This window comes from Musca domestica, unplaced genomic scaffold, assembly GCF_030504385.1.
Source record: "Musca domestica strain aabys unplaced genomic scaffold, Musca_domestica.polishedcontigs.V.1.1 68, whole genome shotgun sequence".
Taxonomy (NCBI): domain Eukaryota; kingdom Metazoa; phylum Arthropoda; class Insecta; order Diptera; family Muscidae; genus Musca; species Musca domestica.
Window position 1 is genome coordinate 333,345 of NW_026712379.1, and position 16,318 is coordinate 349,662.

General features: G+C 35.1%; 1 protein-coding gene across 2 annotated transcripts in view; it reads right to left on the reverse strand.

Moving 5' to 3' along the window:
* The window catches only part of LOC131805945 (protein cappuccino), a 96,446-nt gene that overhangs the window by 20,477 nt on the left and 59,651 nt on the right, over nt 1-16,318 (reverse strand). For both annotated transcript variants that reach the window (XM_059129751.1, XM_059129750.1), the window contains exon 4: nt 7,082-7,254. In XM_059129751.1, coding sequence (XP_058985734.1) covers nt 7,082-7,254 — 173 coding nt within the window. The remainder of the gene's footprint in view (nt 1-7,081; nt 7,255-16,318) is intronic.

Consider the following 16,318-nt stretch of genomic DNA (forward strand, 5'->3'; position numbering starts at 1 on the left):
AGGCTCATCTTTAAAATACCATGCTCTTTGTGCAAGATCTAGAACAATACCGCATTCTTCGAGGAAGTCTATACCGAGAAGAGTTCTATTTCCTTTTGCTTTAGGCAGGCATATGAATTTAATACGTTTAAACCTTTTTCCTATTATAATACTAGCTGTTGTTGAAAAAACGATTTCATTGCGGACGATTCCGTCAGCTAGGACAATTTGAGCAATACTTTTTTCAAATGGTAATCCGATTGCCTTAAACTTTTCAAACAAAAGTTGTCCTGCTACACTTGTCCTCGCCGCTGTATCAAAATATGCTTCTCCCTGCATGGCTTGTATATTGACATCTACAACTGGAATATTTCGTCCTGCTACTCCGACACTTAGAGAATTAAAATCCAATTTTCCAGTACTATCGCGGGGTTTGTCTTTATTACAGAAAGGACAATTAGATCGGTAATAACCAGCCGCACCGCACCCGTAGCAATTCAGCTTTGTTTCTGGGGCTTTATTATTAGAATGCTTATCTGCCTCAATTTTCTTGTAGCAATTTTCAACAGTGTGATTCTTTTTACGACAATATGAACATTTCACTTGCCTCTTACTGGGATTTTCAATGTCGAGTTTTCGATCTATTTTCTCCTCTCTATTTTCGTTGGCTAACATCTCTACTTCTCTGGCCTTAGCCAGCAGTTCTTGAAATGATGAAACACTGTTACGGGGTATTCTTTCCCTGATGTGTATATTTAGCTGTGAAAAAATCATATCTATCATCATCTTCTCTGGCAACTTGTCAGACAGTTGAGCAAACAAAGATCTTTTTCGGCATACAAATGCATCTGTAGTTTCAAACATTTTTTGTTTGTCTTGAAAAATCTCGCTATATAAGCGCCAATCTGGCTTTGGCGGAGCAAACGCTTTTCTTAAAAGATCAATTGCTTCTGGGAATGTTTTAGCTTCATCTTGTACACCTTGCCACCACGTGGAAGCATAACCCTCTAGAAGTAACGGGAGGCTATTTAGTGCATGGACATCAGTGATATTCTCGGATTCTTTATATACCAATATGGTCGCAATAAAGTCTTCAACTTTGGTCGAATTTCTTTCTCCATTAAAACGAGATGTGCATGTGCTAAAAGTACTATTCTTTGGCTTTTCCCTGGCTGCTAAGCCACCTAAAAGATTTCTTAACATTTCCTCCGTAACATTAAAAAATATTGGGGAATTTGTTGGAGTTCGAGCTTCATTTTGCCAGGACACATTAGGATTTCCACTATTTCTAATTGGATCTGAATTTTGTTGAGGAACAGAGTTTTGAACATTACCTGACACACCTGGTAATTCACCATCTATATGATTCACAGTACCTTGTCGGACTGGTGGTGTATTTCTGGGACTTCGTCTCATATTCCACACTTTTTAAAACACCGACTTGGTTACCCTTTTTCACAAAACTGGTGCAACTTCTCTCCCCAATTATTCCGAATGACAACAACAACCAAATGATACCTTACCAGTGTACCAACAACAAATCACTCGCAGTACTAATTTGCGTTTGCCGGCGGTAAAATGCAACAGATTAAAGATTCTGCTACACGATTTGCGTCAAATAGGCAATTTTGGTTTCTGCTAAATTTCTGGAACAATATTTTTTTTTGTTGGGCGCCACTTGTAGGGTTCGTGGGGAGACCACTAATCCTAATATTTAGGGGTTTTTGTCTCTTTGTTATTTTATTAAAATATCTTATATTATATCGTAGATATAACGAGACAGACGTTTCCGTCTAGAAACGTTTTTATCCACTTTATAATATTTTCAGTATCAAGGGTCAACACAGACACAAAATGTCCAATGCCGTCCACTTAATACTAGAGATTTTATAAAATAAAAGACGATGATATTCTTGTGTTTGATACTTTATTTTCAAAAGCAACTCCAAGAATGACAAACTTAGCCTAATACGTGTACTTATATAGGCGAGATCATAAACACGTGGAAGGATTAAAACATGATATTGAGAGTGATTGAGTGTAAACAAAATAATCACAATAACAATATCACTTGTAAAAGAAAGAAAGAAAAAACAATCACTCAATCTCCCATAGGTATTTTACAATAATGTCAAAATAAACTCATTTCATTGAACTTATGCGAGAGCACTAGAGAACAATTAGAGCATCACTCAATAATCATAAACGAAATGCAGTTACTTAACACAAAACAACATATTCTCTTATTCTTGGCATATAACAAAATTAATTATCTGAACACTCGAGCAAAATTACAGTTCAAGTTAATGTAAAATAATTGATGTTATAATAATAATAATAATAATGCAAACAAATCATGATATAAAATTAAATAACACATAAATATATAAATAATAATGGTGTGTCCGCTACAATATAGGGTAAGTGTGCCTAAGTTCGGCATGTCCCAGTAGTCGGCACTTTTTATTTTTAAGCCCAAATAAATGAAACTATTATAACTAAATGCATTTTGTTTACTTCAAATATATTGTCTGCTATCTTTGTGCACAATTTTGCTAAGAAAAGATGAATTATTCTAACAAAAATTAAATTTTTGTCTGTGAAGGTCCTCAACAATCCATATTCTTAAGAAAAGTACAATAAAGACGTCGAATCAGTTTAACTAAACAAAATATTATATTTTAATGAATTAAATTATTAATATTATTAATTATTCTTACAAAAAAATTGGTATGCCGACTGTTGGAAAATGCCATACCGACTATTGGCAAGTGGTGCCGACTACTGGCAAAAAAGCATGGTTTTAATAAAACTACAAATTAATGAAATTTAATAAAAAGTTATTAAAACTTTTTTTATTATTGCAAAAACTATACAATCATTAGCATTTGCAAATCCTTTCCCTTTCTATGAGGATGGTATCACTCTCGGCAATTTGCAAATTTTCTTATAATAATTTTGTGCAACGGCGAATCTAAGTTGCCGGAAATTTCAAGTGGATTTCATAGTAATTGGTTAGCAGATCAAAATCCCAAAAGGCCAACATTGGATCATATCGGTTCATTTTTTGTTATGGCTGCTGTATAATACCTCTTTCAAGGCGTATTATACCCCTTTGCTGTGAATTTCAAATCAAGGTCTATTTTTAGAGTAGCGCCCATGTAGATGTTCCTCCTGACATTAGTTTTTTTTTTTTAAAGATTGTCGCCACATGTTTCAAATCGATTCATTGGGTTTCAATCGATTTGGCTGTGTCTTATACTTTCCTTGGGGATAAAAAACTTCTTAGAGAATATATTCAATATAAATATATATTTCGGAGAAGCCCACATGTCTAAGTACCGATTTGGTATCAGGTGTGACCAATTCTTGAATAGATTTGCATTTGAATTCACAGACTAACGTTTCATTTTATGGCCCTGTATAAATAGAAACTTGATCAAAGACAAAGGGGCCTAAAACATAAACCTTTAATGGAAAAATTGCCAAAACCATAGAAACAATCTGAGAAGCAAATGCAAGTAAACGAAGTATAAAAAAATATAAAATTGGCGGACTCCAAAAAAAAAAACAATTCAGTTACCTACAGAAATATTTCAGATCTACAAAATTATTTTTTAATTTCCCTCTTTATGTTGATGAACATAAATAGATATACGGGAATCATGTTCAAATAAACAAAAATGTCCGCTTAGCTCCACTCATTATAAGTATTAACAACTACCCTGCCCAACTCTACTATCTCCATTTCCACGAATTGATTTTATCCAAAGACTTTGGATTGATTTTATATTTCGCCACAATTATGGCCCGAAGCATTAATGCCATCTTTAAAATAAATCTTTCGAGGAACGGAGATTTCCTTAATGGCCTATAATGCTAGAAAGATTTACAAAAAAACAATTTATAACTATTTGAAATTGACTTCGAATCCTTAAAATGATGTCCTTTGAAACATCATTACGGGAAATGCTGGGGAAAACGAATAAAATTGAATTACAAACATTTATAACTGCTTTCATTGCGTTTGCTTTTCTTTGCCTTGTTTTGTTCACCATCACTCACTCACTCACATCCAACCAGTGCTGTCACAACGACAAACCGACAGACGGATACACTTTACAAAGGCAGCAGTGACTGATCGTTTTGATACGGACATAGACTCCCAGTTTCTTGGCTAATGACACAGTCATTTTAAATCTCCACGAACTCGTACAATTCATTTCCGGTTTGTCCGCATCCTTTAGTCGGTTATTGCATAATTTCCGTTTGATGAAACATATTTAGCTCTCGTCGCTCGTCCGCCACTCGATTGTGTTGCAATCCTTTCCAGAGAATCAGTTGAAAAAAAAACAGCAACAAAATTAAGCTACACGACCGACCAACTGACAATTGGTAGCCAAGAAAAAAAGGAAAACAAACAACGCAAACAGCTATGAACGCGCATTTTGTGTAACTGGCCTTATGTGCATCCTTGCTTGTTTTGGATGGCGCAGAGCGTCAGTTCATAATGCAGTTCGTCCATTGCCTCTGGCCATGGGGATGGAGAAGTGTCATTCTTTTTGTTTTGTTAAACGCAGCGTATAAAAGATTTCGATTTTTCTTTTCAGTTTTTTTTCTGCGCCATGAAAATCAATTTGAAAAGGAAATTAAAAGGGAAGCATTTCAAATTGCTGACAATAAAAAGAAAACGAAGCAGAGACAGAAGACGAAAAGCAGGAAAACTCAAATGTCGAAAGAGAATTTTTTATTGATGGAATAATGTTGGAAATTTTTAAATGCACTCGACATAAAATTTTGAAAACAGCAATAATAATGATATCTTTGGACATTCGATGGGGTCTTATAAGTTTACAATATGGGCTTATGTATAAATATTGGAAGATGGCTAATACTGTCATCTAAAAGGCTAAAAATGGGAAATTATCTCAATTGCAAATATGTTTTAATATGTATGATAAAAAAATTATATTGAGGGCATTTTAGGGGTTATTTAACCACAATGCTTGATATTTAAGAATATTTTGTAATGACAACCTGTGGCAGATGTGTTTCACTTCATTTCGAGCGATTCAGATCCTACTTTAATTTTTTAAACAGGAGTGGCTCAGGAGCGCACCAACAAAAAACAAAAGTGTGAATGGTAAACTCCGTATAAGTCTCCCACTCATCGAACAACCCCTTTCCCGAACAAGTTGCATTCTCGAGTGAAAACAAGCGAATCTGTGCTCTGTTATACATGGGCTTAGCGATGAATGAGTGACTGACATCAGCGCCCCGACGAAGCTGCTCGAGCTAAATCCTTGATATTTTGTATGTATATCATCGTTGATTCGAAGGGGTGATATAAAACAGGTTTTGTAGAAATTCAAACTAAAATCGGACAAAAAATACTAACATTTAGCAGATACTGCGTCACGGAGTTTTGCAAACGCGTAATGTAAGAACTATGAAATTTGGCATGTGTATTGCTGGTAGTCGAAATAAAGACAGGGAATTTAAAGAACATTTAAGCTTAAATTTTAAAATTGATAATATTAGTTAATGCCGGTATTTGGGTTAGAGAACGCCGGGTTCTAAACCAAGCTCCGATAGCTCGACACGCGAGTAAAAATACTCGGTAGTGGGAGTACCAGTTTTGCAAGAAGTTTACTTTCCTCCCTTTTGTATTATGTGGGAGAGCTCGGGGAACTTCTCTGTGATATATAGAGCGAAATAGATTGGGAGTATACAATAAGAGTGAAATCGAGCTTTGAATACCGGGCCGAACTTTGAGTGCCCTCCAATATTTTGAACAAATTAGAAAAAAAATAAATACATTTTCAAAAAAAAAAAAATAAAATCCATTAAGAATTATTTTAAAATCTTAAAAAATCCCTAAGATAGCCGTCATATTGGGGTCCATACGAAGACGAAACTTGAAAAAATCCGGTGAATAAGGTACCTACAATCGTCAAAATACCGAATATAGGGAGGTACCGATATACTGGGGCTATACGAAGACCTGGACCTGGACTTCAACACCGAAATTTCAAACAATTTCGGTAAATGTTGTACCTAAAATCATAAAAATAACGAATATAGGGAGATACCGTTATATTGGGGATATACGATATCGTTGACCTATATAGACAATACTTTTCCAGGGGATAAAGTACTCACAAGGAACTTCTTGTGTGGATTTTCAGACAATTTCACCGAAAAAATGGCTACAATCATTAAAATACCGAATATTGGGGGGTACCGTTATGTGGGGGCTATATGATATCGTGGGCCATCTTCGAACTTCGAACCAAAGGCTGATCTGTGTAAAATTGTAGCTCCTATTTTTATTCGTTTTGACTCTAGCGTGATTACAACAGACATACGGACATCGCTAAATTGACCTAGAATTTTACGCTGATCATGAATACATATACTTTGGTGGGTCCGACATAAGTATTTCGAGGAGTAACAAACATAATGACGAAGTTAATATACCCTCCATGAATATTTTAGTGAACGTGTTCGTATTTTGATACTGCTGTAAACTAGGGAGGGAGATCGTGAACAAAACCCAAGAAGAAATAAACATCAGCAGCTGAGTATTCCAAGAAACCAGTGGATTTTTTAGTGTTCACCACGGTAAAGTTGATATTAAATGGGTCAAAATCTTTACAAATGTTGATTGAATCCACATTTTTCATTTCCGATTTCTTTAAACAATTTTAAGTAGTTTCAAAACCCCTTTTAACGTTTCTTTTAACTTTTCACTTTTCATGCAACCCTCAAAGATGCAATGTGCCGATATTATTTCCCGGGAACATCTCAAAAAAGTTAATACTCCATTATAAACATTAAACCCGGACTGTTAATGTATCAAAATTAACGTCCGCTTTTTATGTTCTATTTTACACTTCATTTTGAATTCGAAATATGCTGCAGCGCCAAGCTTAACTTAACTGCTTGGCAGTAAACTGGTGGTGGTGGTGTGCATCGCATTTAATGTTGACATTTAATTACATTACACCAACCACCCGCCCACGCGCCCTCTCTAACCCACCCAACAACAATGTTGGCTGTTGCATCACAAAGTACAAACATATTGCATTTAAACACTTACGCTGAACGCATCCAAATCGGCATCCCGCCGCTCCGATATTTGCTTGAGCACGCCCACATTGATTAAATTGTTGCAGTACTGCAGTGTCAGCGTGTTGATGTCCTGTTCGCTGAGATGGCCATTGCCGTTGCCGTTCTGTAACGAGGATATGAACCATTTCATGAGCATTTGACCTGGAATTGAACGAAGGTGGAATAACGTTGGCAAATGATTAGTTAAAACAAACCGATAAAAAAAACACACACACACACACACACACACACACACAAAGAGAAGAGAGTAACGATGAATGAATGAGTGAATGATTAACATTGTCGAAATCGGGTGATGGCCTTACTTAACTTGAAAGGTTCACAGAATAGAAACAAAACGTCCATCATTGCTGGCGAGATTGCAGATGAAAGCAGCGCGGAATGATAATGATCAATGAATGAAGGGAGTGTGAACGGAACACCGACCGACTGGATGGTGCTGAAATGAATGTGGTTGTGCGTTGTGATTTTCTTCTGCCTTTGCTTCTCGTTGCCTCTCTGGAGCGGGAGGAAGTAGGTATTTTTAGAATTTTCATTTTATTTTTGTAAGCGTTTGATGTAACAACAAATTCACTCTACATTAAGCATTAAGGGCAAGAGAGAGGCGATGGAAAATATCATAATATTTCTTAACTTAGAATAAATGTCAACGAAGATGCAATGTGGTTTTATGTTATAACTTTAAAATAGAGTCAATTTCCTTTTTTTCAGTTATACCTTATATAATAATATAATAGAAATATCTTCCAAAATGGTAAGAAATATTAAATGCCCGGAAAAGTTTTTGTACTGTACACAAGAAAGTCGTATACCATCTATATCTAGCATTCCCATTAGTTTTAATGTCAAAGTGTCGCTGCAACGGCAACAAATAAATTAAAATTCAAAATAAATTGACAGAGTGGGAGGAAATATGGTGCAGCATTTGACACCTTAGGAAGGCCGACATCAGGGATGGAAAAATATAATTGTAGTTTTTAAATAAAATGGACAAGGAATGGTACAAGAGATATGTATATTCATTATACCCTACATAATGAAAGGATTGTATATTCAATTTGTCATTCGGCTTGTTACTCATAACCCATAAGTTATATATATTCGTGATAATAATAAAATTCTAAGTCGATTAATAAATGTTCGTTGGTCTGCTGAAATCAAAAATAGTCCATATACCGGTACCTGCCGATATTGGGTATCGTAAGTGGGTTCTAATTCCTGTAGCAGAACATGGTTTCTATAGGTTTTTGTTTTCCTATAGCTCCCATATTACCGTACCTCCCGATTGGACTAGGAACTTTTTTGGTGAAGTTACTACAAAAAGATTACCGCTATTTCCCCTTCTTAAACTTGCCAAAATATTGGGATAAGATAAGATTACTATCATATTTTCTGAATGTTATTGGTGTTCAAACTGAAAACTTTTCGAGGAAGGGAAAAAATCCAGTGGACAAATATTTTACAAATTCGCTTTTGACATATGTGAATATAGTCTGATGTGAATATTACGATATGCTAAGTTTGAACTATATCGAGAACTCCCTTCATTATCCTTTTTTTACAAATTCGATTGTGGAGGAGAGGTACTAGAGTTGACTCATATATTCTGTTTTCACAGTTGCTCTAATGAAGCCAAAAATATTTCGATTTGGCAAGTTTGATAAATATAGGTCACCCATTATATATATTTTTAGGTATTAGAAGGAATGGGTCGATAACACGGATCGTAGCAAACTATCTTAAAAAAAATATTTGTCATGGAATTCGTATACTAAAAACAGAGTTGAAGTCGTACTTTGTGAGAATTCGTACAAAAATAACCAAAAAGCATAATTTTAGAAGGATGAAGTCAAAGGCAAATACATTCTTTATCAATTTTTACTATAAGTCACCAAAGAATTTTCATTATATATTCAAAATGATTTGTATCAATGTTCTCCTAAATAGTTTATTCTAAAAATTTAAGTGATTTTTTTGTAGAATATTCCTTATTCTGATACATTTTGCATAAAACGGGGGGCATTAGTGCAAATAATTGTGTATGTATAATGAAAATAGAGATTTCTATTTTCTTTTTTATGAAAATTACCGGTCCACTCCATCAAGTACCTCCCACACCAAGGGTCGAAATTTTGAATAATTACAATTCTTATAAAATGTGATTTAAGAGTCCGATTTTCTTCAAATTTCACGCAACCCAATATTTTTATTAACCCAAGGTCTGGATTTAAGACGGAATATATCGGTCCACTCCTTCTGGTACTTCCCCCACCAAAAGGTCGAAATTTTGAATATCCATTAAGCTCATAAAACGCGAAATTAATATCCGATTCCATTTAAATTAGGTACATCTGAATATTTCCATAAACACAGGATCTGTTATAAAAACGCTAGAGATCGGACCATTTCCTCTGGTACCTCCACTACGAAGGGTCCAAATTTTGAATATCCATGAAGGTCATAAAACTTGAAATAAGCATCAGGCTCTCTACATATTTCACACATCCCATTATTTCTACTAACGCAAGATCTGTTATGAACATAGGATATATCGCTCCACTCCTTCTGGTACCTCCCTGACAAAGGTTAAAAATTTTGAATATCTATGAAGCTCATAAAATGCGAAATTAACATCTGATTCCATTCCAGACTTGGTACATCTCAATTTTTTCCATCAACACACAACATTTGTTATAAAGATGGTAGAGATCGGACCATTTCTTTTGCTACCTGCCCCACATAGGGTTCAAGATTTTGAAAAACAAAACGCTGATAGAAATATGCATTCAACTTTCCTCAAATTTCACACATAAAAACATATATATCTGCGAACCCCTTCTGGTACCTCACCCACAAAGGGTGACGATTTTAAATTCATTCATATGTCATAACTTCCAAAACAAGTCAGCGATTATTTACAATTTGCTATATCTAAGCATATCTCTTAACCAGAAATCTGAGTCTGAATATGACATTTATGGTTTTCCATAAAATTGGATATAAATATTCGATTTTCTTGTAATTTTGCCCATATCAATATTTTTATCTGTATTAGATGAAGTATGAAAATGGAAACTTCGGTCGACTATATCTGGTAGCTCACGCACATTTTCCAAAAATTATCACATATCTCACATAAAATGAAGGAAGTAACTAATATAGTCTAAACCTGGCACGTCGCAATATTTATATCATATTTATTTAGATCCGATACGAAATGGAAATATTGTTCCTTTTGATTTTAACAAGTTGAATAATCGTAACAGATCTCATAATATATTTAGATACTCGAACATTGGCCGAGGGTATACATCTGTGAGCAAAACCGACTGATACTTTTTAATTTGATAATAACATTTCGAATGAAATTCTAACTTTTCACAACTCAGTTTGCGAGCTTCGATTAAATCCAAAAAGTTTGTGATTTTGTATACTTTTTACTTATACTGGAGAGATAAGAAGATATAACGAAAATAGTAAATAAAACCCCCCGCTACTAAAAACAACCATCTGTTGATGAAGTATTCCATAAATTGGTTGGTTACGCCATGAGTCAGTGCCAAAACAAAGTTAAATAAAAAATTGTGACAATGGTCACAATGTGCCTAACAATAACAACAAGTGTAAATAAAAAAAAAAAAAATAGAAAAACAAATGTTTAATTGCTGAAGAGGTCTTTCTAATTCGTTTGTTTGCCTATTTCATAATTCCACCTATGATTGACATTGATCGACCGTTTATGGCGCTACGACGACCAGAAAATAATAACACTTACAACTCTCTCAGTTTTCCAGTAACAATTACACAGTAACTTGTAGTGAGAGGATTTATCTCTCGCACGTACGGATATTGTAAACATTTATCGAACGACATTCAGTACAACCCAGCAAAATAGCTTTTCCCCAAATTAACAAGTTAAAGAGTATCAGTCGGTTTTGCCGACATATGTATACCCTTAGCCATATAAAACGAAAGGAGTAACGAAGCGCCATTAGTTAAATACATTTTGACTGCAAATTGTTGACCTTCTATGGGCCAATACTGTCCATTTCGTATCGGACCTTAATAAATATGATGTAAATATTGCGACAAACATTATTATCCAATTTTATGCGAAATCATAAATTCCATATTCATTTAAGGTTTCTGGTTGAGAGAAATATTTGAATATAGCAATTTGTAAGAATCGCTGACTTGTTTCGTAAGTTAAGACAAACAAAAGAATTGCAAATTGTGACCCTTTGTGGGTGAGGTACCAGAAAGGGTTCGCAGATATATGTCATCTTCACAGCAGATGCTGTGTTAGTAGAAATAATGGGATATGTGAAATATGTAGAGAACCGAAGGCTTATTTCGGATTTTATAATCGTTTTGGTTATTCTAAACTGTGATCCTTTGTGGGGGAGGTACCAGAAGGAATAGCCCAATCTCTACCATCTTTATGACTGATCTTGTTTTGATGAAAATATTAAGAAGTACCAAGTCTGAATGGAATCGGATGTTAATTTCGCGTTTTATGAGCTTCATGCTGACCCTTTGTGGGTGATATAGCAGAAGGAGTGTTTTTTTTTTTTGAATATTTCGACCTTTTGCGTGGGAGGTACTAGAAGGAGTGGACCGATTTTGCCTATCTCCGAACTCGATCTAAGTTTGATAATAATATTGTGATGTTCCAAGTTTGGACTGTATCGGAAACTCCCTTCGAGAGTTATTGTGCCATCAAGGTAATATTTAAAACTATTATTGCATTTCCGTTATGTCTAGAAGTCGCTTGTGTCTACATGTATGTGAAAACATTTCACTAGGCTTATCCGGCAAAAAATATTTTTTTAAATATATCATATTTAAAATTTATAATATTTAAAAATATAAAATTAAAAAAAAATGTAAGAATTTCTTTAGGGGTCTGGAAGTGTCCCCACCCTGCGTACGTCTCTGCATTAGGTAATTGTGTTTATCTTTAATTTTTTTTTGTGTGAAAGTAAATCATCAAGATAAGACATTTGCACCTTCTCTCCTACAGTGACGTATTCCCTGGCAAGTGTTATTTGTGTTTTTGTGCAAAATTAAATCGCAAAATATCATCAAAACAAAAGACAATGACTTTTTCCAGAACTTTATTGCCATCAATCAATTTGTAAAATAAAAGAATAAAAACCAGGTTAAATTTGCCATTTGGATCAAGTAAAGTTTGCCAAGAGTGGAGGGGTAATATAAACGAGAAATTGCAGTAATTTACTAATCGGTCACTATTATCTTACTCGAGTTTCAATGTTCAAAATTAGATCTATATCCATTAAATGGATGGAAATTTCGCTGAAATAGAAATTTCTTTGGAGTTTTTGGTCTTACATTTATAAATGACTTTTATTGTAATACGTAATTGAAGAGTCAATATTTATATTGGGAACCCTTTACGTGCTACAAAAACAATGACGTTTCTGAATTTCCAGCAGTTCAAGACTTGATGATAACAATATGTTTTCTGCATTACCAGTAAGGCCAAAAATAATGAGGAAGTCCTTACAAAATAAAAACGTTAAAAAGTATCAGTCAGTTTTGACTAAAAATGTACAGCCTCCGCCAATGCCCGTTTATTAAAATAAATTACGTTATGATGATTCAAAACGTTCACACTTTATTAGGGTGCTACCAATATTTTCCATTTCGCATCAGACCTCAGTCCGACATAAATATTGTGACGCGACATAAATATTGACTATATCGACTACTTCCTCCACTTCATTTGAGAACATTGCATATACAGGGCGAGATGAAAAAACTGCAACCAACTTCAGACTGTTGTCATTTCTATACCACTCGTCCGACAGCTGTTAAAATTATTCCAGTGACAGATCATTAGCGTACATAAACATTTTGGTGAGAATTTTCCACAAAAAAAGTTATTCGTGTTATTCGTTATTCGGAATTCATGCGTGATAGTGTGATTTATTCATATTTGGCTGGACAGCCACAAGTGGCAATCGTTAGAGCACTCCAGCATTTTTTTGTGTCTCGTACCATCGCTCGTTACCGTGATACTGGTAGTGTACCCCGACGTCAAGGAAGTGGACGGAAGAAAACACCAACATCAGAAGAAATGGTTCGAAAAGTAAAGAAGCGACTTGATTGAAACTCGCGCCGCAGTAGCCGAATATAAAATATAAATATAAAAACTAAGCTCGGGGTAAAGCCATTGAAATTCCAAAAAGTGCAAGAACTTACACCGCAAAAGAAAGAAAATAGACTCAAAAGAGCTAAAGAGTTGCTTCGCTTGGCCGAAAGTGGTGAACTGCCGAATTTTGTTTTTCTCCGATGAGAAAACATTCGTTGTCCAGCAGTTTGTAAACAAACAAAATGATCGTGTTTACTTGCCAAAGGGGTCAGCTGAAAATGTACACCTTCGCTTGTCCACCAGAACTCAAACGTCGGCCATGATGATGGTGTGGGCCGCCATAACAGCCGATGGTCGCAACATTCGGGCATTGTGTGACGGTTTCATTGGCCGTTTGAAGGCCATAATTCGTGCCAAAGGTGACCATTTCGAACAAATCTAAACTTATTCTAACCTTTAACCACTACCATGAAAATGGAATAAGGACCTTGGTGCATTGAACCAATTGTATAGGTAGTGTGAGACTAGGGGTCCATAACGATACTAATTGGATTACAAATACATTATCTACACATATCTTTCCTATAGCTGCCTTTCCTAAGAATTTTGCACTTCAATTGAAGGAAAAGTATCTGAATTATCTGGGTCAACATTTAAAGCTTGTTATAAAATATTACTATTTTTAAGAATTATATTCAATCGATGGTGATGTTATAGACGAAGCTAATTAACTAATAATCCACCCTCAAATGTATTTAATTGAAAACAAAATGAGCGGAATTTTTTTAAACTTACATTGTTTTGGTTGCACGAGCGACAACATGTCTGGACTCACTTTTGAACTTTTAACGGCTGTTTCAACAGTGACGTCACCACCACCACCAACAGCATCAACACCAGATGTTCCACATTTGCCGTCTACGCTGGACGAGCTCTTGTGGCCATTGAGAGTTGTCTGTACAGTTTGTGGTTTGGTTGCTGTTGTGAAATTAACGATAAACTTTTCAAGGTCAGTAGAGCTTTTGGAAACAAACCTTAAGATATGTGCAAGAGATTCGTGAGTTATTATAGTTAGCCTAAAATTAGGTTCAATTCTTAACGAAGGCAATGGATTGGCGAGGTCAGGGCATTGTTGTGAAGATGCAACCTCTTGAATGCGTCTCTCCTCATTTTCTTCACATATTTGGTGAGTATTTTGGATGACTCCTTCGGTATCTGCATTTAATTGACCACCGATTTTAGTGAATATTGGACACCATGCCACCGATAAATCCGGTGTTTTTATGCTGGGCGATGTTACGGCGGTACGCCCAGGTTGCAGGAGAATTGTTTGTATTGTCAGTTGCGCTGGCAAGTGTTTTTGTGGCATTTGCGACATTCGTTTCAATTTTTTCACTTGTTTCCACTCGACAACGATTCACGACATTTCAGAATGTACCTACGCCGACGATAACGAAAACGTCGACACTTTTGCAGTGTCTTTCCGTTTGCAGAAGCGATTTTCAACTGAACAACTTTAGAGTTCGATTGTCAACAAATGGTTATGTCAATTCACCGCTTGTTTGTTTGCTTGGGCTTTTTTCTTCGTCTTCTTCCTTCTCTAATTATTTTTTTGCTTTGCTATTTGTTTTTCATGTGCGTCTACTTAGTTTCGGTTCTTAAAGCTAGCTGATCGTCATCGTCATCGACTTCGTAGTCGTCATCATTATCAGTAGCATTAGCTTGGTCGCTGATTGATACGTTCGTTCCCTATCGCTCCCACATTATCTCGTTATTTTTGTTTAAACCACCGGCATTCGATGAAGGAAGGGTAGGTATATTCAATTTGTCATTCCGTTTGTGAAATATTAAAATAATCGTCTGTAAAAATAGCGTGAGTGAGTGATTGATTGATTGAGTGATCATCAACCTCCAGACGATACGGCTGAAGATAGGATTTTTAAATTTTGCATGGGGTTCACCATAGGGGTGAATGCGATTTAACATAATTTCTTACTTATTTGATATATTTAAGCAGTTACTTCACTTTTCAGTCTATATTGCATTCAAATGGGATGATTTTAAGTATTTGTTGTTTTTTTTTGCCACCATGAGTTCAGATACGTCATAAAATTATTCATACTTTTATATAAATAACGATTAAGAGGGTATTTTTTTGAATAGTAATTTTCAATAAGATTGATAAAGGAAATGTGACGAAGTGATTCAAGTAATTTCAAAAGAATTACGATTTTGATAACTACGAATGAGAAGAACTCACAAAATACAGAACAAGTTAAATGTGGAAAAATATTCGAATCATTTTATTCTTAATTCGAAAGTAAAAAACGATGTTAAGCTAACCCGAGAATCAAGGGAGTTCCGAAAGTTTCGCACGAATCCGAGTAGAAAGTGAATCTTTCTCAAATACAAACGGGAGTACTCCCACGATAAAAAAATACTCATACAATACCGTGGTCAAGTAATTCAAACATAAAAACTCCGAATTAATTGAAGACTAATTTTGGGGAACTTTTAAGATTTTGTTGCATATTCTTATGGATGTACTTTTCGATTAAAAGTAACCACGTGTATCTCTTGTTTGTTAAATAATGAGCCGACTATATGATACCCTACACCACTATGCACATTTCGTAGAGCTCCCGTAACAAAGTAATTTATTTGAAGTAGATCAAACCACCTGTCAACATTTGGCTTTAGAGCGGTTATAGTTTGGTTTCAGAGGGAATTAATATGTGGCATGCATATCCGATTTTCACTGAATTTGACGGAGACATTTTAATCTTTTATACCAAATAACATTACTATAGAGTGCATGAGAAGGATTTTATTAAGAAATATATGTCGGAGTTCCACAAAATAGAAACGTACGTCCCGAAATTCATTTGGGCTGATATTAGCCATTATTTGCACTATAAACCTGAAATCGGATTAGGGATATTTGGGAATCTTAGCTTATCCCGATTAAATTTGGCAAAGGTATTTCCGAGCTCTATAATATACCTTGGAAAATTTCATCTCAGTCAGATAATAAATGCGACCTGCATTTTGTTCACAAGAGTACATGAACGGACGGACGAACAGACGAAT